The following is a 23423-nucleotide window of genomic DNA, read 5'->3' as shown; positions in this document are numbered from 1 at the left end:
AAATGCCACGCGCAGCAGGTACTTGTCTTCTTCCAGAATTGATTGAATCTGATACTAAATATTTGTGGGCTTTTCTGCTATCTCTTAACTTAAGTTAACCTTAGCCTCCCTTAAAACTTCTGGTATCTGTGATTCAGATTTCAATTTAGGGAAGAAAAAAGGCATAATGTTTGGTGTTATCACCACAGGGTACTTCCATGCAGACAGACCTGAAGTCCTCATTTTTATTACTTAGGGGAAAATGACAATAAGGATCTGCCATGTCTCTGAGTTAGAATCCATATTCATCTTAATTGGTGCCTGGCAGGTTTTACAGAATGGAGATGGATTTGAAGTCATTTACTGGAAGTTCTTGACAGGCGCAGTGGAAGGGAACGTCAAGCCCTGTGCTGGCATGCAGCTTGAAAATCATCTGTCAAAATTTAGCATATCTAAGGAGAAGGCTGCCTGTCATCTTCAATGTACATCTATCTGCACACAAGGGTGGATTTGATCAGGAACTATGTTGTACCCCTGATGTAAAGCACATTCATCAAGTTGATATTTGGTTGACAAGGAGGGAAAAAAATATGCAGAGAAGCCAAAGAAGTTTTTATAACGAGAGCCTTTTGAACTAAACATAGTGCCAAAGATTTATTTTTAAATAATGAATTTCTGAATGGTATTTTCAAAGTAAAATGTTCATAGCTTGTCTTAATCAGGACAACGAAAAACAGAAAGTTTTGTTCGTTTGCAGTAGATGTGGGTTGTCGGTTTTGTTTTGCAAAACATCGCTGACAAGCACATTGGCTTCTTTGGGCAGATTATCAGTGGAAAATCTACACTCCAACTTCTTTATTTCCCCCCCAAATCAATGTGGTGAACAGCGAGACGTGATTGATAATGATATTGAGATTGATTGTCTAAATCCCTTCCCACAGTTCAAAGTCCCCAAACAGATAGTGTGTGTGTGTGTGTATATATACATGCAATTCAGCGCAGAGATAGAACTTGGCAGGAGCTGCCAATAGATAAGTGAAATAGGGCCAGAGTGAAAAGGCCTATCAGTCTCTAAGGGGTTTAGCAGCAGGATTCTGAAGCTCTAAACTGGCCGCGTTGGAGGAAGATAGTCGACATTGGTTTTAAATTACCCAAGATTGCCTTCTGGTTTCAGTCTGCGGGGATGCCAGCAGACAAGATGTTTGTTAAAACAAGTGCAGACATTCAGGCAGATTGGGGCGAAGGGCAGACCTGTGATTTCCTGGCATGACAGAACAGGTTGGAAAGCTGGTAATTGCAGAATTGGCAGAGGGGCTAAGAAGGTCTTGCGGCAATGATATCTGCCACTGGGACTGGACCGGTGGTGTTGCTGGAAAAGGGGTCGCTATCCTCTCTGGGAGGATATTGTGTTTGATGAATTAGATCATAATGGCACAATTGGCAATGTGCTTGCTTTGCAACATGGTATATACAAGTCAAGATTGCAGAGCAGAAATTTGTTAATATACAGTCCTGCTAAAAACTTAACAAACAGAAGTAAAATCCACAAAACTAACTTTAAAGGAACAATTCTCAGTTTTCTTACAGAGTTCTATCAGTCGCCTTAGGACAGGAGTGTCGAACTCCAGGCCTCGAGGGCCGGTGTCCTGCAAGTTTTAGATCTCACCCTGGATCAGCACACCTGAAACAAATGATTAGCTCATTACCAGGCCTCTGGAGAACTTCAAGACATGTTGAGAAGGTAATTTAGCCATTTAAATCAGGTGCGGTGGATCAAGGACTCATCTAAAACCTGCAGGACACCAGCCCTCGAGGCCTGGAGTTCGACACCTGTGCCTTAGGACAAGGACACTCTTGGCTTACCAAGCAACAATCTGACATTCAGAAGCCTAGAAAATCACCACTTCTCACTTTTAGTTTTTATACAATTAAACAAAGCTTGGATGCATAATAATTGTTGAAGGTAATAGATTATTAAGAATATTTACGAAGTCTGAGACTGGGATCATCTGTCACAATCATATTAGCCTCCCAGAATTTGATGCCAAGTAATAAAGACAGTCCAATCAGAATAAACAGACTAAAGAGTTTTGATCTTGCACACAAACACATGTAGCATAACACAAGAATGCCGTGTACAATCTCACTGTGGAGCTGTATTCAAAAAATGTATATATTTTTGCAAGTATTTAATGCTTTACCACAGATGTACTGTCTCAGTATTGCATTATCACCCTCGCAGACCCTCCCACACTCCTTCGCCTGCAATCACAGCAATGTGCGCATAGTGCTTCAGTACAGTACTAAACTTCCATACACACACAGAGCTTTTAATGCTGAAAGTTTACTTTTGTTACAGGTGCACTAACAAAAGGCCTTTTAAGTCTGACTTGAAAATCTTTAGGAGAAATTGGCTCTAGCATTGAGGGGTTGAGGTATTGATTCTGGCCTCTGGCTCAGTCCAGGAAAAGATGGATAGATTTCTTTGAAATGCACTCTGCGTGAGAATATAAAGACTATTGTGTGTTCTCACTCAGGAATAAATTGTTTCATGACATATCTAGGGCCACCTTTTTTAGCTTCAAGCTGCCTGCTTCTCTTGAAAGGGGAATGTTGACAGGGTGGAGCACATTCATCTGTACTCCCAGACTACGCACACCTCATAGACGCTTTTATTGAAAGTTAAATCTCCTTCAGAGAGTTGGCAGCCTCTCGTTGGGATATCTGTTTCAGCAGCTGTCGAGGCTGATTATATGGGGGTTGTGCCACACACTGGCAGCGATATAAACCTCCTACAGAGAGAAGAACTATTATGATGCTATTGACTGATGCATTCATCTGCATGAATGTGTTACAATATGTTGACTCAGAAGCACTTGCTTGTATTGATGACATTCAACATGTGCTCTGTGATTTTTATTTTTTTTATTATTTATTTATGGCATCAACAGTGGTCAAGCCACATATTCAAGGAAGCCATGTAAAGACGAGATGCTTTAATGTTCACATCAGCAAAGAACAGTCTCACAGCATGTCAATAACAACTTGTAGGCATTATAGGAGACTTCCCAATACTGAATATGATACCAATTGGCTTGTGCAGCAATTAAAACAATTAACATTGATTCATTGCTTGTTCCACACCCTGTTACCCTGTCCTAATGACACCTTGAAATTGTCAATGAGAAAGCAGTGTAGGTTATTTCCACTCGCTCTTTTCAAATATCAAATCCAGATACCGTTAATCAGGAAACATGGCTGCAGGGAGACTGTATCACCCCTTTACATTATTATTTACCATTATATTTGTAATTTATTCTTAAACTATAGTCATTTTAATTGTTATTGTATAAACTTATGTCACATGCTGCTAAAAATGACAGATTACCATCCTTGTGTGAAGTGGTGTTATAGATATAAGTTGTATTTATGCTCATGGTTTATTTCATCCACCTGCAAATGTATGGCACTGGATGTTTAGGGTTTTTAATGGCTTTGTTATTCAAATTAAATGGGCAACATGAGAATCATTAATGGAGCTGTTAATGATGTCTTTTGAAGAAGATGAAGTTTCAGACAGCCCCCTCCCAGTTCTGCTGATTTATTATTAAACACAGTGGCATTTACAAAAAAATAAAATAAACCCATTAGAATTAAATTAGAAATGGGTTTCTACTTTATCTTCTTTTAAATGGCCTTTTTCTTCTTCAGTGTTCGAAATCCTCGCTCCTCTCCCACTGACTCGGAATATATTTTTCTCCTCGTCAGCGCCATCGATTTGAATATCAAACACCAATAAAAGCCACCTCTTTGATTTGTTTGAGCTCCATCATGCTGTGAGAAGAAGGTGGGTGGCACAAAGTGAAGGATCTTGGAACTATCGAGTCAAAATATTGATGGAACGGAGCCAGTCCCTGTGACGCTGAAGCCAAAGAATCATGTTAATCATGTTATGTTCTCCAAGTTACATCTTGGCAACGCAGGCATTTTTATTTATTTAGAGTGCAAGTTGAGTGAGCAATGGAGTACATTCTCTTTTCCAGCACCGCCTGCGTACGCCTAGAGTTTTGCAGTGTCGCTGGTCGTGGACGACCACAGCTTTTTATCAGTTACTGAACAGCTTTAAGTGAGCCGATGCATGTTAATAGCTTTGCTTAAGAGCGTACCGATAATGATTTTTAGTATTGCTCACCAAGATTCTCAGCTAGTCATTGAAGTTTTCAGCCACCTGTTACTGATGCTTCACAGTAAAACCCTCTAAGGTCTAAATTATCATTCATGAGCAGTAACTTTTTCTTTTTGGATGAAATTTAAATAGCTTATGATTTATCAGTTTTCTTTTTGAGGCAAGACTTGGGATCAATATTCAAAAGCCACTAATCACATAATGTGTTGGCAAAGGGTTACAGGTCAGAACAATTATAAGTACAGGTTTTACAGGCTTTACACACTGTAGAGAAAATACAGGAGTGTAAAATCACAAATTAAGCTGTTTTTTGTTTGTTTGTTTTTTTTATTCTTATTATTTCAGAACATTCTGACAGCAAAATAAGCAATCGCAGCAGAATGAAGCTAATCCAATCATGCACGGTAACAGTACATGAACGTCAACATGTTCAACCATACTTACTTTTGGTCCGTCCTGTCATCAGGGCAAGCAAAGGTATTGTGAGTAACATTAGTGGCTCTGCTTCACAAACATCCCTGTGTGAACAGTCTTCTATTTTGTCACTGTGTTCCATCTTTTGAGAGACGTACCTGCTGTTTGCTTATTGAATGCATGACTAATGTTTGAAGAGCAAATTCTAAAGCTTAAGATGAAATTCATTTGCATCAGAATATTGTTTTTAAAGCTAAATTGGTCTGTGACTTCACATTCAACAACAAACTTGTCAGAGTAAACTATGGTCATATCATTCACTTCATTCTTAGCAAACAGCCGCCCACTTGGCTACATATCTAGTTTAAACAGACCAAAATAGTAATATCTCCTGGACTTGTTGCCTTCCTGTAAAATTCAAATAACCTTAGCTTAATTCTGGTTTGATGTTTTAACTCATGAACAGTATTTAGTTTTCTTTATCATATCTGACTGTCTTGACTGTTACGTCTTAGCTGCTCTCAAACTTTGTAAAATGCTAATGTCTCTCCAAAGTCCTTGTAAGCAAGTCTTGCTATCCTTGTAACATCCACAATTCATAGAACCGTAGTTATATCTGTAACTCTTGTTCAGTGGTCACGTTGACATAAAACCTTGGGTATAGATTCATACGTGAAATCGAATTAAAACCATAAAAATTGGGTTTAAAAAGCTTGTATCTCATAATTTACCCAGGCAAACGCAATGTTTCTCAACACTAGCCCATTTGTGTCAGGCATTTGCAAATCATGCTTGCAGCAGGTCCAACACAGTTGGCTTGAGGTTTCCTGGTTCAGCTCTTGTAAAGCAGATGATTAGGTCTGCTAGATTTCTTTCTCCAGTCTCACCACAGCGGTACATCCTAGTGAACCGGTACCTTAAATAAGGCCTGTGTCTCTCATTAACAAGGGAATGAATTTCTGGGCAAGCTCTCAAAATGCCTCAACAATTTTTATTTTTTTTATTACCTGTGATACTTTGGCAGTCTCTTCCTTTTCTATGTCCGTCCCCTCATAAAAACAGACAAAGAAACAAATATATCATCAGCTGTTGCCCTGTGGAGCTAGGTATTAATTATCCTGTGTTCTCCTCATTTGGCCACTCATTTGCACATGTACTGTAAATGTCACCAGAGAAATAAATGGGAAAACAAAAGCCCCAGCTCGTAGCCTTTATGCAGCAGAATGTCAGAGGGAGCTTGTAAGAGATGAGATATTGGTTTTGGCCTAGCATAGATTCTGGCTCAAAGGACATTCCCAGAGGCAATAAAATTTGTATGTAATCCGTGTTTAGAAACTTATTAACAGTGTGCCAGCAAACATTCTCAGATTTGCCATTTGGATTCATTTCTGGCAAGGAGCGGTATATAATGTGCTGTACATCTGTTATCAACAGAGACCTAATGTAATCATCTGAAGCGGCGCTGTGTAATTTCTTTGCTGTCTCTGAAAATGACGAAACGTGGTTTTAAAATAGTCTTTCCAGTTCACGTTTTTGACTCTTTCCAGCCAAATATTGTTTAGGCTTTTTTTTTTTCTTCTTTTTTTTTTTTGTAGATTCATGAGTGGGTTGAAAAGCACTTTTGGAGGGAGGCAGCTCAACTCTCACTTCTTTGTGTGGCCTTTAAGGTGCAAGGAATAAAGGGGTATTTGTATTCATCAATCACACGCCAAGCCCGGGTGAAGCCTGGCCCTAATGGTTGCTTGCTGTCATTTTGCAAGCAGCTTGTAAAAAGGATTAGAGTGGCTTTGTGGAGTAAGAGCGCATGAACAGCAAAGTTCTGCGGTCGGCAAGGAAAATGAATCAATTTATCCCTGATGGTGGTGTAGTTTGGAAACATAATGCCTAACGATGATGGAGTTTGGACACTTCATACTTGTCATTGTGAAATTGGACTGCCGTGTTGCTAATGATGGTAATGTATGTTGTGCCTTGCCTACAACAGCAATCCTTCACTCTGTCTCACTTAAATGCATCTCATTGTCTGGCATATTACATTATGAATACCGCTGACAAAAAATAGGCGACTTTAATTTATACATTCATTCATTTGAGCAGGAAGTTAATGGAAAACTTGAATAACCATATAAATTTCTTTCTTTTGTCACAGGCGATTGTACTTTTGAGAAGCCACTGGCAGTATGTGGATACAGCCAAGGCCGAGACGATGACCTCGACTGGGAGCAGGTCAATACCAGAGAGAAGTCTCCATCAGATCCATGGATGCCCTCAGGTAAGGACCTGGCTCCTAGCTCAGTGAAGGAAAGAAATTATTCTGTCATCATACTGAGAATACTTCGTTGTGATAGGTTGCCCATTTGACCCAGTTTTATTTCAGTAGCAGTCTTCGTGACCTGGGCAGTGGGGCAGAGTCTCCAGGGGGAGTTTGGGGGCTTACACGGGATTTATACTTGTTTATTAAAAAGGTACATCAGAACTGCAAATCCTACTGAAACCTTAAGGTATAACCTATGTAACCTAAAGCATAACTTGTAAATGTAGCTTCACGTCGTGTCAAAGCATCCCTCAACTTTTGCATGGCTTGTTCAGTCCTTTTGCCAAGTACCCGTGGCAATTTTATGCAATGTGGTGTTGGGGTGGAGAGCGCCCACTGTCTTATGAGGGGTGCTCGTCTGCAACAGTGTTTCGATGGATGATTTCGTCTCAAAGCGACAAACATCATGAATGCCAGAATCCAAGGTTTCCAAACAAAGCCCTGCATTATAACAAAACGATCACATCGCCTGTTAGCGGTTTTAATGTAGTGGCTGGTTGGTGTATGTGAGCAGGTACTACTCTTTAATTTTGTAAGCATTTGAAGAGAAAACAATAGTTCAGCATTCCTCACTCGTATTCCCACATCATGCCCTTAAGTTTTATTGATGTGGGATGTTGATGCGTCTTGTTTCCACAACAGTATCTGATACACAGAATCTTTGGGACAGGCACATGAACTAAAACAAAAGCAACATTTGATATCAGCGCACTCTGATCCATGTTAATTGAAGAATTCTATCTGTCGGCAACATATTGAAGTTCATTAAAATGCTTTCCCTGCGTTTTGTGTCTGCACACAATTTGTCTCTTTAATGTTCCATTGATCGCTTTTCATTTGATTTGAAATGCAGACATATCACTGCCACTGAGCAGAAGGCACCTAAAGAGTTAGACTAATGGAATGATGCTTTCTTTCTTTCTTTCTTTTTTCATCTTCTAACAAAGGTAGCATTGCAAACTAATGGATATTGTTTTCCTCCTCCTATCTGACACCTGATCTCACAAAGGCTGCATCACAGATAGATTGCACTGGGCCCCCCAGTGACAGAAGGGGAATTAATTAGCAGGTCCTCACTAATTTTAAGCAGCCAGTGCCCAGACCTGTTTGTGTGTATATCAGGATGCTGTGTGCTGAACTGCCCCAGAGAAATTACTTTCCAAAGAAGGGAAGTCTCTCCTTTTTTCCATCGAAATTGATTAATGTCGTGACACGTGGAGGCTGGGCAAAGGTTACAGTGAAAGCCTTGACCTACAAATTAACACCTCGCACATGATCTAAATTTAACATACCTGATTAAAATCCCATGTCTGGTTAAGCGGTGTCCCTGATTGTGCCTCCTAGTCTGAGTACACTTCAGACAGGCTTGTTTTCTATCTATGCATCTTGAACTGGGCCTAATTAACAGGTTGCAGCTCTTTCTCCATTTCACAGTGTGAGCACTCAACCTGCTGCGCAAAATTGTAATCTCTCCTCTTTGACCACATTGGAAGGGATGGGAAATGTAGTGTGCTTGACAGATGAAATTGTTTTACGGCTACTAGAGTGGGGGTTGATGGGTAAAAATGCATTTAGGTGAAAGCCACACTGGTGGAAAAGCTATCTCACCTCTGATTGCTGCCTTACTCTCATATCATGCTCAGAGAGAAGATTGTTATCCTACCTGGTGTGCCAAGATGGAAATGGAATTGAAGTAGCAGAGAACCGAAGGCGTTACTACCTCGGTACCTTTTTAAAATTTGTTGGTAACCACAAATGGTCCAATCAGAGGTGTTGCCACTACCGATGCATGATTTAAATGATGCTTAACTGCTTCTGGTTTACTTTAGTTTTCCAAGAAAATTGATTTCTTTTGAGGTTTAAACTCCAGTGACACTGTCCTCTGTCATTTTTAATATTATTGTTTCATTGCCCACATTAGACTTGAAATTAATATTTAATTTTTCATTCACTGGATTATCAGGTTGTCATTTTTTTATTTTATAGTGTACTGCAGTTTGTTTTTTGGGGGTGTCAAACATTGGACTTGTTCATCAGCCAGTATCAAAAGTTAAAATATTAGTGATATCCAGTGGTAATCTAAGAGGGAAAGAAATGGAAACAAAAGGAAAATATATTAGTGCTGTCAGCGTTAATCTCATTACAATGACGTTAACGCCATAACCGCATTAATGCGGCAAATCTGTTAGCGAGTTAGCACGGATCTCCCCGCGTGTCGGCAAGCTAACCGCGCTAGCGTGTTGACGGAGATTTGTCGTGTTAATGTGGTTATGACGTTAATGTCATTTTAACGAGATTAACGCTGACAGCACAAACAATATTTTGTCATAGCTGCTGTGCACAGATTGTTAATCCAAAAATTCAAGCTACATTTTGTACCTGAAGCATAAAACAATGCCCTTTAGCATTATATGGTTTTGTTGTCCTGTATGAACTACCACATTTGTAGCTGTAACTGTGAATGTCACTAAAATAGCTTGATATTAAAATGAGTTGTTTTTTGATTTTTTTTTTTTTAACAGAGGTTAATAACACTCAGAACTAAAAGCTGCACACTCTTCAATTATGTGCCTGCAAAAATTTGTACTAAAGAATCAATAGGAGACATTGTGATGAAGGTGCTGAGGCACTGTGGTTTAGTGTTTAGACCTTACTCAAGAGAAGCACGCAGCAGAGTTTGATGTCAGCCTGCTGTGGACTCTCCTTCCTCTTACTGCAATCAAAGACCAAACTGGCCCATTTCCATGCCTGCATGTAAATAAGTACCACAACTGAAAAGTGAAATGAAATGCAACAAGAAAAAAAACCCCTCTCTGGTTACTTAAGAAGAGACAAGCATTGCTTTAAACTCTTGGTTGTTTATGATGGTCTGCGCCTTACCTAATTGCTATGTCTGGATGGAGAGACGCCTTGTTTATCCCACCATGCAGCTCTGATTGCATGCCTTGGCTCCTTTTAGTATGGTTCAGCCCAGTTTTGAGGCTCTGTATGTCTGCTTGGGCAATCCTCAGTGTGTTCCTCTCCCAAGGCCAGTGGCTGAACCCCCGTCACAACTGCCACAGTCTGCCCTGCTATTACAATAAGCCTCATCTGTCCTGAGCAATTAAAAATAAATACATAAATAAAATAATCTCACAGAGTTCTCATTCAGCTTTGGAGAATTGGATACACTTCGGTCATATTTGGGCTTGAATTGGCTTGAACAGAATCTTTAAAGACAATAGTTGCACTTGAATAAAAGACACTTGTGATTTTTTTTTTTTTTTTTTTTTTTTTTTTTTTTTTTTTTCCCCCCCCCCCCCCTCTCTGGGAGGAATGACTGAAGCTGTGGAAGTTTCTGGTAGGATGTCCAGATTCTATTAAGCTGTTTTTTTTTTTTTGTTTGTTTTGTTTTGTTTTTTGTGGGGGGGTGGGGTTTGTAAATCTTAGCTAGTTCGAGACTGTGTCTTCTCCGCTGGTGTCCTGGATGCTGCCAGTACTAGGCTGCTGCTCTGTTTCTCCCCTGAGACTCGTTCTGGGGAAGAATAGCAAGAGGAAGAGAAAGAAGGGCCTCTAACTGAGATTAATTAGGGTTTTTGTATTCTACTAGGAACAATTGCACATGGAGCTCCAGCTAAATGACTTATTGTGTTATTCTTAACATCTGCTCTAAATATGTTGCGGAGAAAAATTAAAAAAAAAAATTTGTCTCACTGTTGCACAGGGTCTTTATTTTGATAGCACATCCTTGGTTGATAATGACACCTGGACAATGGCGAAGGATTGGCAGAATGAGGTGCTTCACAGGGTGACAATTTCAAGCAATACAGCTTACTCTTAAACACGGAAGAGTTTGCCTATTGCATATAGATAAAGGCAGATGTTTTTAAATGGCAAAGTCTTCACCTTCCTGATCACATTGCAATAAGGAGGTAATGAACTGACCCTCCGTCTTACCTGGAAAACAAGTGTTGGTTGTTGTGCCGAATGTGCTGTCCAAATGAAAGAGGGGGGAAAAAAGGCTAAGCACTTAAATTATGAGCAGTGAGAACACCCGCTGACTGAAGGGCATCAGAAATTTAATCAGAATTTAAATCACATCAGCAAAAGATGGGATTTGCTGTTGTGAAGGGAGGGGCATCATATTGTGAACATAAGCCAGTTGCTTTTGAGCCTTTCGCAACTATGTGTGAAAATCACACCTTGCACACCACCAATGGCAAGGTTAGGTTAAGCTTAAGGAGAAGCGCCATTATGATTAGGGAACAGAGCAGAAAGTCTGATCAATTTGTGAATTAATTCCCAGGCATGAGAGACTAGCATTTTCAATTTAGCATGTTTGTGGGGTGAAGAAGTGTCTTGTGGTCTCAGCAAATTACCGATTTGGATGAACAAGGTTAAGAAATCATGATGGAGGACATATTTACATGTATCTTTTCTGTATCCTAAGTGATCATAACGTGAACAATTAAGGCTAATTATAGGCGAGTCATGTGTAAAGTTTCTGTTGTGGAATGGGTTTGTAACAGGCAAATGGGGCCCATTACATGACCCATTTCCTGGAATGGATTGGCAATCGAGCGTACTGCATTTTAAGACGATATATTAAGCCATTAAGAATTATTTTTGATTGGCATGCAGCAACAAAAGATGCTGCCAGGGAACATAATAAGGGTCAGTTGTTCCACCTGACTAAAGTGACGGGGCTGAAACGTGTTCCGCATGATGGATGATTCTGGGTGAATCAGTTTGACTCCGTCAAAGAGACCTGCCAGGTCTTCATATGGAGAGCCCAAACTTATTCTGTTATTTTATCAGGCTCCTTTCATGTTTCAAAGGACACAGGGAAAGTTCTGGAAAATTGAGTGGAGGCCACGGCTGTTCACATTAACAGCCTAACCCTCACAGCGAGAGCATTTTTGATTGGTAGCAGACAGTGAGAATAGCCTTGTCTTCATTGACATTTCCAAAGCGGCCGCCGTTCTTTTCTGCGGTGGTGACCTCTGTGAATTTTATTAGCAAATGAGACCTGGAGGGTTTGGGTTTAAAGAGCGCCCCTTCATTCTGATTTCCCCCACATAATGATTTTCACAGGGTTCAGGACCTGAATGGAAGAGAAATAATGAGCACTACTCATTATTGCAAATTATATCGCCTGCTCAAACCGTTACTCAACTCATAATTAATCTCAATACCATCAACCTATAGACTTTGATGATTAGAATTAGACAGTAGCGTATTTGTGAGAACTAATTTATATCGGACGGCATAAAAAAAGACTTTCCTTTCTTTTTAAGAAAAAAAATCCCTTCTTAAAGTAAAACAGCCATTCCAGCAGTTGTCTTGGGTTCTGTCTACACTTTGCGTTGTTCTGTGTCTTGGATAGTTTGTTGTTCCCACAAAAATTAAGGAAATTCATCTTTTGGGGCTTTCCATAAGAGCAAATACTCTGTAATAATTCTGTAGTCTAGTCTATGCATACATTACTATTAAATTGAACTATTCAAACATTTTCTTTATTTATTATTAGGCCCTTCTCCTAGCAGAAGGAACTTTTATGGATGGACGTGAGCTGTGGCCAACTCCTAACTGCTCTGCCAGCTGAGGGTGCTGTCAGGGCAAAGGATTAAACTAATGGAAGCCTTCCCTGGAGTATGTCCATGGTTCTCTCTGTATGGCTCATAATGCCATTAAACCACTAAGTCTGTTATTTGGGATTACTTAATGTCCAGCTGAACTTGAGCATTTGTGAGTTTACACTCGCTGGAAAAGCCTGTACTCCAGTAGAAATCATGTATTAGATTGCATAGAACTTCACTGACCAGCTACCCAATGTTTTCCGCTTTTTGTTTCACTCTCAGAGAAAATAACCCATGAACTAAGTGATTTAAAGGAGCCAATTAAAAAGTTCTTAATGTCCTTAATCAAAACAGACAACTGACTAATGAGAGAAATCTATGGAAACTGGTCAAAGAGATCGATCGAGCCCCAACCGATTCTGAACGATTTTCGTGACACCTTCTAATTAATGGCCTCTACCAACAAATTGTCTCATAATCAATGTTAGAATATGTATGAGATGCATTGTGTGATGTATGTTTTTAAATGCAGCAGCCTCTATTCAGTCAGTGTCCTTGTTAATAAATGTTCAAAATATTCCAGAATAATGAAAGTCACACATTTCAATTTCAGCAGTGTGTCCTTCATTTCCAAGGAACAGCAACATGAATATATGTGGCATCTGCAGCAGGAACACTTCATCTCCTTCTCATTCATTTTTCACACCAGTCTCCATGTTCTCCACGTACAGCCATCATTGTAATGGAAGGTGAAGGTGGCCTACATTGGAATAATAATAAATCTGTTCCTCTGAATACCTTAGACAATAGGCGAGCCCTGGCCTTTACAGAGTTACAGAGATGGGCTTAGTGTGCCGAGAGCCCTCTCCTTTTTTTAATTGGTCCTGAACACACCATTGTTAAGGTACTAGAGATGGAGAAAGAAAGGGAGAGAGAGCGAAAACACCCTTGTGCATCACTAGCACATTAGCACAGCACTAGCGCTGTGTCATTATAATTTGCTCTTACTGGCTTACTGGCTAATTATCTTGTCATGGTGCAGCAGGTCCTGCAGAGTATGTGGTCATTAAGCTCAAATGACAATCAGTGTTCTCCTGTCATCTTCTTCAACTCTGAGACGTTGACAATGGCAGTACAAAGAAGTGGCACGCTGTCACTCGAAATACAGTATCTTTACATTGCCTGGCGGTCAGTAATGAGGAAAGGGACACGTTTTCTCCTTGTGTTTGGGTTCACTGGCTCAAATCTACACAATTTGTGGGTCTCAAATTTGGTAACAGACATTGCACAGCCTCATGGCTACAGTTCTGTATCCCGGATAATGGTGAGGAAGACATTTCATCATATGCATTTATATTACTATCACTTTGATATTTACGGCTACTGTATTAAGCATAATTAAACAAGAAGTGAGTTCTTACACGTGGCGCCCATTAATATTAATATTTCATGAACTAGTAAAGAAATGCTGCTTGAGGGATCAGATATTTTCTTCTTTAATTACTAACAAAGAGAAGTGCAGTGCATAAATCCTCCAGTGCAACACTGTCACAACGTGGCTGTTTGAAATGAATAGGAAAGTCTGTTTTAATCATAGAGAAAAGCACTGGTGCCAGGATCTTTTGTCTTTGGAACATGAGCTACAACTGAACAATTCATCAACTGATTATTAGTGCTGGTTCGCATGACACCGGTTGCTGATGCCTCAAAGAAAAAATGTTGTGGGCACCTGGGCCCTGTTTCAGGAAGCCGGTTTAGTGGAAAAACTGAGTAAGTATACCCTGAGTTAACGAAAACTCTGGGTTTTCGGTTTCACAAAGCGAGTTCAGCTGCAGCCTGAGTGAGTCACTATGACGACACACTCCGTGAAGCTAACCTGCCCCCTAGCAGGTTTACTACAACTAACCCTGACTGTCTCCGCCCCTTTGTCGGAAACCTGACAGTAGGAAGTGTCGGACATGGCGTGCCACTTCCTTGAAGAGCCAGTAGATCGTGAAGCCCAAATTCTCCGCAGAGCTCTCCGCCGGGAGAGAGTGATCAGAGCGCGTTTGGACATTTTATCATTTCCTGATGATTTTCTGTGCGAACGTTACCGTTTCTCAGCACAATCTATAAGTTATTTGGATAACATCCTCAGGCCATATATTACGCATGTGACACATCGCGGACATGCTCTCAGTTCATTGCATATTATTTGTATTGCACTTCGGTTTTTTGCAAACGGGAGCTTTCTGTACAATATTGGTGACGCTGAGCACGTTTCCAAGGCTACCGTCTGTCGGGCAGTCAGGAATGTTACAGTTGCACTGAAACGTCTCCTGTACTCGTTTGTGGTGTTCCCCGGTCACAGACCCACAAGATTTATCAAAGAGGGATGCCACAAAATTGCAGGTATCAGGATGACCAAAACTTAATTCATGATGTGGTGATACTTGGACTACTACTTAAATTGCACATTTATTTTCAGGGTTCCCAGGCGTGATTGGCTGTACAGATGGCACTCACATTCCAATCATTGCTCCTTCAGTAAATGAAGGAGACTATGTGAACAGGAAGTCTTTCCACAGCATTAATGTACAGGTACATAGTTCCCTGTAGCATGTCAAACTAACAAATTATTTCATTATAGTAATGGATGCTAATTTGTGTTCTCTGCACTGTGAAGATCATATGTGATGCTGCCAACATTATCACAAATGTGGAAGCCAAGTGGCCAGGCTCTGTCCATGACTCACAAATATTCCGTGAATGTACACTGAGCACAAAATTTGGACATGGTGAGTTGAGAATACTGTAAAATATATAAAGACCAATTGCTTCAGGGACATTTGAACTGAAGTGTACCCTTCTGTCTTAGGAGAGTTCACTGGCTACTTGCTTGGTGATAGGGGGTATCCATGTTTACCCTATTTGCTTACCCCTTACCCTGACCCTGAACCGGGCCCACAGCAGCGATATAATCTGGCTAATTGCAGGACAAGAGCCAGAATTGAAATGACTATCGGAATGCTTAAGGCCCGGTTCCAGTGCCTTCAAAGACTCAGGGTCACCCCAGAAAGGGCATGTGACATTATTGTGGCATGTGTGATTCTTCACAACATTGCCACAATTAGAGGAGAACACTGTCCTTCTGAACCAAACATCAGCAGTGATCCAAACCATGAACATCCTGACCCTCCCACGGACATACAAGATGGAAGCGCAGTCAGAGACACCATATGTCACAATCATTTCTTTTGACCCATCACCTCAACATGTTGAAAGAAGAATAAACAGATTTTTTGTTCAACTGGCTTTATTGGTCGCCTGTATTTCCTGTACACAAAGTATTAAAAGATGTAAACCTCATAAAGTGTCTCTGTTGCTTCCTCCTCTGTAACAGCTGTCAATGTTTCTTCATTATTTTCCTGTAGTAAAGAAATAAACAACATTGCTGTTCTACTGTAAACTCATATAATCTGTGGAGTATTAAGAGTACTCATAACTGCATGTTGGTCTGGCTCAACAGGAGGCTGCACCAGATGCAGTACACCATCACCATCAACTGATAGAATATGAGGTTTATACAGGTCACTTATAACTTACAAGGGACCAAATGGCAATTAACAAACATACCAATCACCTTACACTTCATTGTCATTATGCTCTCAAAGACAACCAAGACTGAGGCAAGGCAAAATCAGTAGGAAAATAACTTCACTACAAAATAATCCATTATGGTAAAGAGTTTATCAAATGAATGAGTAGCACTGCAAAGGTGACTGTGAAGAAAGGATGTATGCACATCATGTATTATTTTGAATTTACCCCTTATGTAGGCACTTGTGTCTTGCGGGGTTATTGACTCAGAGGATGTCCCCGCAGAGATGCCTTCGGCCACAGGGCGCCCACTGTTTTGGCTGAGGGCCAACTGCTCAGCCTCTGTGAGTGGTGGTGGTGGAGGACCCCCACCTGTTTTTCGGGCCTCCGCTTTTTTTCTGTTGGCTATAACGGGCCACATTTGAGCATACAGAGTAAGCAAATATGTACTTGTAATGTGCTCAGATAATTTCAATAAGTGCTTACAGAAGGAAAATTAATGTAGCCTCTAACTGCAATTGATTTACATCGGACAAACAGACCAAGCACTATGGCTCATAATACAATTACACCTTACCTGTTTGGACTATATTTTTATATTTCATTTTTACTTGCTGCCAGGCACGTTTGGGGCCTGTTGGGTTGCACCTGCGCTCACATCACATCACAAAATCAAATGTATAAAATAACAAATAAAATAACATATGATAAAATAACGTGTTAAATGGGTGGAAATCCCTCGATCAATGTTTATATTAACACTCACGCATTGACTCTGTCGGCTATGTTTTGCCATGCATGCTCCCTTTCTTTTGCAGCTGTGGCTGTGTTACTTTTTTCCGCGGAATTTGCATGTTATCGGCATATGCTGCCATCAGAATTTCGGCCTCAAGCGCTGTGAAATACATTGACCGCGCCTTCTTTCCCTCCGTCTCCATGGTGACTCGCTTAATCTGTGCTCCGCTTATCAGGGCTTTATGTATCCTCGTCCGCGCGCTTCACTTGGGGTTAAAGCAACTCCGCGTTGACTGAACTAATTGTTATCAGCCTTTCTGAAACCGAATATTCCGAGTTGGACAGTTCGGGGTTACTCAACCGTGAGTGTCGTTTTTCACTCTGAGTTTTCCAAACCGGCTTCCTGAAACAGGGCCCTGAGCAGGCTGGTTGTTATTAAAGAGACCTTGCAGCCCTTTTGTAGAGGCACCTGATTGTTGTTTGAGAGGCTGGGGGAAAAAAGTGTCTCAAAGTCGACTTATCTCCTGCCCTCCTTCTTGTACTTTAGACAACTTTTTGCTTAGCCCCAGAAATAATCACCCTCAACACTTGAATCACAGATAAACTAAAAGTGAATAATACATTAAAAGCTCTGGAAAAAACATAGCAGCATGCAGTTCACAGTAGGGGGTCAAAACAGGGTGATCATGCTGTGCAGGAAAATCTACACCTAACATAGGAAAGACACGATCACAATTTTTTTTTTTTTTTTTTTTTTTTTTTTTTTTCTTTAAGCTACACTTTATTTCCAAAAGTATTCACACAACCCATTCTTAATCCATAGTGTTTAACATGATGTCAGCCTACTATTTGCATCTATAAAAGGCTCCAACTCCTCTGGGAAAGATTTCCACAAGGCTAAGGAGTGTGATTTGGGGAAATTTTTGATCATTCTTCCAGAAGCACGTTTATGACATCAGACACTGGTGTTGGATGAGAACGCCCGGCTCACAGTGTCTGCTCAAATTCATCCCAAAGATCTTCTATCAGGTTGAAACCAGGACTCTTCCACACCAAACTCGCTCATCCCTGTCTTTCTGGACCTTTGTGCACTGGTGTGCAATCAATGTTTTAACAGAATGGGGCCTTCCCCAAACTGTTCCCAAACCCAGAGTCATCTATCAAATTTCTCAGCAGTCGCCAACCCCTGGCCCATGGATTGGTACCGGTCCATGAGTCGTTTGCTACCGCGCTGCGAGAGTTGAAGCTCGGGTGTGAAATTTATGGTTTTCAGGGTTTTTAGCGGTTTTTATCTTTTTTTTTTTTTTTTTTTTTTTAAATCGTAAACTCTGCTTCCCCGGGTGTTTTCCCAGTGTTATGAATAAATCTTTTTTTAAAAAATTTGTTGTCGGCGACACCTTAAAGGCCTGTCTGTGAAAACATTGTCGGCCGTAAACTGGTCCTTGGTGCAAAAAAGGTTGGGGACTGCTCTTATAGATGGAGAAGCGTGATTCGTCACTCCACTGCTCTAGAGTCCTGCGCCGGCTTGCTCTAGACTACTGGATCCAACCCTTTGTTATAATACCGCTAATGAGTAGCGAGGAAATTTCATGACTGGAGTTGTTGAACAAGTGGCATCCTATCACAGTACAACACTGGAATTCGCTCCTGATGGCGACCAATCCAGAAAACATATGCCCGCCTATGTGCTTGATTTTACACACCTGTGGCCATGAAAGTGACTGGAACTCCTAAATTCAGTGATTTGGATGGATGGGTAAATATTTTTGGCAATAATGTGTATCTGCAAGTACATTCACACTTTCTAAATTATTTACTGTAGCTCAAGTTTCATAGTGCTAAAACTCTTTAGCCTACCTGACAGAAATACTAACAACCAAAAACTGAACCTTACCAGTACCAAAACACTTGTTATTTTTCAAATGCAGTACATTTTCTGGGTCAAACAGAATCAGCATTTTCTGTATTCATTGTTAAATGGGAACACTAGCACGTGCACGTGTTCATCATAGCACTGTATTGTTTCACTGGTTTATTTTTACAGTTCATTTATTTGTGGTAGATGAATTAATGATATAGACCCCTCCCCCACCCACCCACCAACATGCGGCAAACATGTTAAGATCATTTAAAACAACAACTGCCTGCACCTGACGACACACAAAGCTGATCAGTCTGACTTGGTGTCATCACAACTCGCTGCTCCTCCTCCTCCTCCTCTGCTCCCTCTCCTCTTGTTTCATTGTGTAAACATGACAGAACCCCCACTCATTATCTGAAGCTGGAGACAGATGGAATTGGTGAGCGTTACAAGTGCAGCACAACAAGACGAGTGGGCAAGCTCGAGTCATCGATGGAACAAATAGGGTTTTGTGAGAGGCTGTTAGGCTGACACACTCGGGGGGGCCATCCCTGCTGATTTAGTTTGACATTATTCACCCTTTTTTAACATCATATCTGAGCAGATCCCCACATGTTAAATTTAATGACGAAGAATCGCATTCACCACAGCTCTGCCTTGCATACAGCAAGCGTTTTGCTTACAGGTTGTTTGTCTCTCCTCGAAGCAAAATGTGCCTTCGAGTCATTAGCACACTACCCAAAAATGGATTTTAACATAAACTGATGCTTTCTTTTGGCTGTGTCTCAAATGCTGTTACGATTTGTGCCATCTCATTACCAAGCCAAGCTAAATAAGATGATGACAAATAGAATGTGTTCTGCATCTCCTTGAAAGTTTGCCAATATAATAATTCTCACTTGTGTTTTATTGGCAAGAGGGTAGAGAATTAGATTAACCTTTGATATTGAACCAAAGTGATAAAATCTAAATGGGGCTTTCTTGGCAAATAGATTTCAGTTTATTGATTTCTCATCATTTCCCGTCTCTCTGTCATTGAGGAAAACCATTCCTGTCAAACATCCAGTATTTTTTTGGGATTGGTCTTTCTATGTCTTTGTATTTTGATGAATGGTAATTATAAGAGTGTTTCTATCAATCTAAAGATGAAAGCATTTTCTCATCAAAGGTCACACGCTAAAATTGTCGCTGCTAATAGGAAAGCACTCAAAGCAGCCATTTATCTGTTCTCTACGTCCCTTTATAAGATTGTTCCTTTCATTTCATTTATTAACTGCAGTGACTGCTGCAGCTCATGATCCGATTGCTAGTTTTAGTTTTATTGTCTTGGAAAGCTTTGTTTTGTTTATAACTACGCACACCAACAGCTCCAAGTTGTGTTGTCACACAATTAACAGGGACTTAATTAGTCGATCAAATCTGCTGCAACATCGTCCCAAGCCTTACGAAGCACCTCTTACATGTAGCGTGGCTGTCAAATGAAAACTTCAGAGGAAATTATTATTATGCCATTTGTTACGCAAAGCGCACACCAAGAAATCAGACACTGGTCTGATGCTGTCTTCATTCTTAGACTTTGTGAACATTATATGCAGTAGAAATCTGACTTAATGCGTAACAGGATTAATAATTAAGGGCTACATAAAATGTTTTTCTAGTACATCCATTAGTTGTTGCTTTGTTTGACTTTGGACCAAAGAAACAGACCAGATTTTTTTGGCTAATGATGATATATCACAAGTATTATTAAAAAAAGACTTTTCCAATTACTTTTGGAATTTATCATTACATTTCAGTTGAAAGACATTACAAGCCGCTCAATCAAGTGTACCTAAATACACTGTATTCAAGAAAACTGCTGCTCCCTAGATTTTATTTTTTCCAGACCATTCTCTGTAAAACCCTAGTGATGGTTGTTTTTTGTGTGTTGTGAAATATTCTGTTCAGCTTGTCAATAACCATGCCACATCCAAAGCCCTGGGATGCTAAACGCCTTATTCATTTTCTAGTGATCACTTTTAGTTGTTTACCATTAGCTAATGGTTTTAAATGCTACCTTTACTTTTACCCAATAATTTCTAGCTTCTAATTCTACATGGCTATTTCAACTGTTTACCTAAACAATTCTATTTGTTTATCCATACTTTTGATTAATGTCAAATGCTTCTGCATAGTTTTGGAAAACACATTAGCTTAACTCTTAACTCTGTTAGTGAGCTAGTTTAACCTTTCTTTACTTTTTAACTTATACACTACTTTAAATAAGTTATTATGCTTGCTCTCTATATTCTGCAGCTTATTCATGACCTTTAATTAGTTACATCTTCTATGCTAATAATATATAACAATCATTATATATTATTAGCATCATTGTAGGGTGTTTACCTTACACTATAAAGCACCTCGAGGCAACTATTGTGACTTGTAGCTATGTGACTAAAATTGGATTGCTCAAAAATTCTCACAGTAACGTCTCCCTAATCTTAGATTAAATAAATAATTTATATTAAGTTATTTAAGTTAGTACTGCAGCATTTACAGAGATTGACTTTGTACCCCTTTTTACATGACTATAGGCTAGGATTGTGTAACACAAAAAAACAAACAAAAAAAAAAATTAATTGACCGAGTTTCTACTGGTATTTTGTATAAAAACCTTCTTAACCCATGATTACACTACTTGCTCATGTTGCAGGGTCAACCTTTATGATGGTGAACACATCAGGACGCTTCGCAGGACAGAAGGCCCTGCTGCTGACACCCCAGCTGAAGGAGAACGACACACACTGTGTCATCTTCCACTACTATATAGGAGGCAGAGACAACAGCCATCCCGGCCACTTAAATGTCTATATTAAAGAAAACAATAGTCCGATGGGGATGCCTGTTTGGAACGTGTCGGGTCCAGCCTCTCGCTCCTGGGGACAGGTGGAGTTGGCTATCAGCACCTACTGGCCCAACTTCTACCAGGTGAGGACATGCGGTTGAAAGCAAGTCATCTTTTGCATAATGTCTCGTTGCAAAACTAGGTTTCTCATTGTAAGGAGCCTTTGTAGTTAAGCCAAAGTAATTAATGCCCTTTTTCTGGGTGGAGCAGGACAAACCATTATTTGAGATGGTCTAAACAATTGCACAAAAGCTCATTCAAAACACCTAAGATTATTGATTTCAGCGGCTAGCTCGGTATCCATGGTAATCTGTTCTCTCTCTGTTCCATCTGAGCCTGCTCTCTTTTTCCAATTCTGAAAACTCATTTTCACTTACCAATGCACATGACTGCTGGCCGGGGCAAGGTGATTTCACACTTGCCTGGCTATTAGTCTTCACCAGGCTTGTTCCACGAGTCCACCACATGTTAATTGATGCAGAGAGACCCCTTAACCTCCCAATGGGAGATGGTCTCTTGGTGAATTATTTTATTATGGCCTGGCAGAGCTAGTCCACAGTGGAGCAGAGGGAGTCCTCCTGCTTGCTCATTGTAGCCACACTGATAACTTAGTTAACAAGGGACACCGCTGGGCTTCTCACTGCTGCATGCAGTATAGAAGGTTTAATGAGAGGCACACGGAGAAACGAAAGAAGAGGGGAAAGGCAACAGTTGAGCAGAACAGAATGTGCTGCTATTACCAGTAATAGTCACTGTTCACTGTTGGCAAGATTTTGACTTTTGTGACATAATAAAGCAAAGCCTGCCTGGTTAAATGTTTTCAGTTTGGCTCAAGACATGTAAAGACTAAAAGAGTCTGCCTCAGAAGCACAGCTTGTTGTGTTTGCATTTACTCTGCTTGCAGACCTTTTTAAGTACCAAGTTAGAGCTTCAGAAAGTTCAGACACTTTGACATTAACTGCTGCTTCTTTCTGACAAACGAATTGCAATTTCAGTGACAGCTGAACCCTTTGACATGCGTGGTTACGTTTCAATAAATTTCTGCATCTAAGGTGAGTGGTTAGACCCGAGATTACTCATTTTGTTTACCAGTGTATCGAGGGAAATTTCCAGCATCTGTTGCCTTTAAACCCAGCTTTGTTTGTAATTGTTCCAAGACTGACAACATGGTCAAATGTGAGGATGCTAATGAACTCAGCAACAGTCAAGAAAGGAGACCAGTGCTTCAAGTTGTCACTAATTAACAACATGGTGCTAATTATAGGTATCTTTAATTGCATGGTAACCTACGCAATTGTCAAAGGGAAGCCACCTGATACTTGGAAATTATTTTTTAATTACCAGTAAGGCTTGAGCATTTCAGCTTTTGATAATTACTCCTGTCAGGCTATCCCTAAATCTTTAATTGACATTGTCATTTATTTCCAGAACTGCTGATCATTGTGCAAAACAATATAATTTTCACTAATCTGGAAGCTATGACTGTCATGTGTGTGCTATTTAAATACTTTGTGCATAAGATAAAAACCTATGGTTTACCCTAAAAAAAAAAAGAGTGAAAAACAGAAATGTGGTTATCTATCTTGATTTTTAATACAGCAGAGTCCACGGCAGAGCTAATCAATTCTGCTGTAATGCTGTACTTAGCCAAGCCCCTTAGGGATAACCCATGTGGCGATGTAGGCATTGAACGCTGGGTTCACTGTCTGTACGTCTGACAAATGAGAATGGTGAACTTTCCTGTGATATCAACAGCTTCGTCCCATGCGAACATTTTCACTCTGTGGGTCAGGCCCAATTATGCACTGCACTATTATTGATGTTGGAATCAATTATATCACAGCTATTAGGCAGCCTGACTGATGTCTGTTGCACAAACAAAGGATTTCAATTAGAGTGTGGGGGCCAGT

General features: G+C 40.3%; 1 protein-coding gene across 6 annotated transcripts in view; it reads left to right on the top strand.

The window, feature by feature from the left end:
- LOC147308103 (receptor-type tyrosine-protein phosphatase mu) overlaps positions 1-23423 on the top strand; it is a 166545-nt gene that overhangs the window by 30363 nt on the left and 112759 nt on the right. For all 6 annotated transcript variants that reach the window (XM_086273368.1, XM_086273367.1, XM_086273366.1 and 3 more), the window contains exons 2-3: positions 6729-6851; positions 21322-21596. In XM_086273368.1, coding sequence (XP_086129494.1) covers positions 6729-6851; positions 21322-21596 — 398 coding nt within the window. The remainder of the gene's footprint in view (positions 1-6728; positions 6852-21321; positions 21597-23423) is intronic.

Source organism: Aulonocara sp. 'chitande type north' Nkhata Bay, linkage group LG18 (assembly GCF_057382095.1).
Source record: "Aulonocara sp. 'chitande type north' Nkhata Bay isolate Kocher_YH1m ecotype deep benthic linkage group LG18, A_spYH_male_GT1.1, whole genome shotgun sequence".
NCBI classification, from domain to species: Eukaryota; Metazoa; Chordata; class Actinopteri; order Cichliformes; family Cichlidae; genus Aulonocara; species Aulonocara sp. 'chitande type north' Nkhata Bay.
Note: the sequence above shows the minus strand (reverse complement) of the source record. Positions and strands in the feature narration are given on the sequence as shown.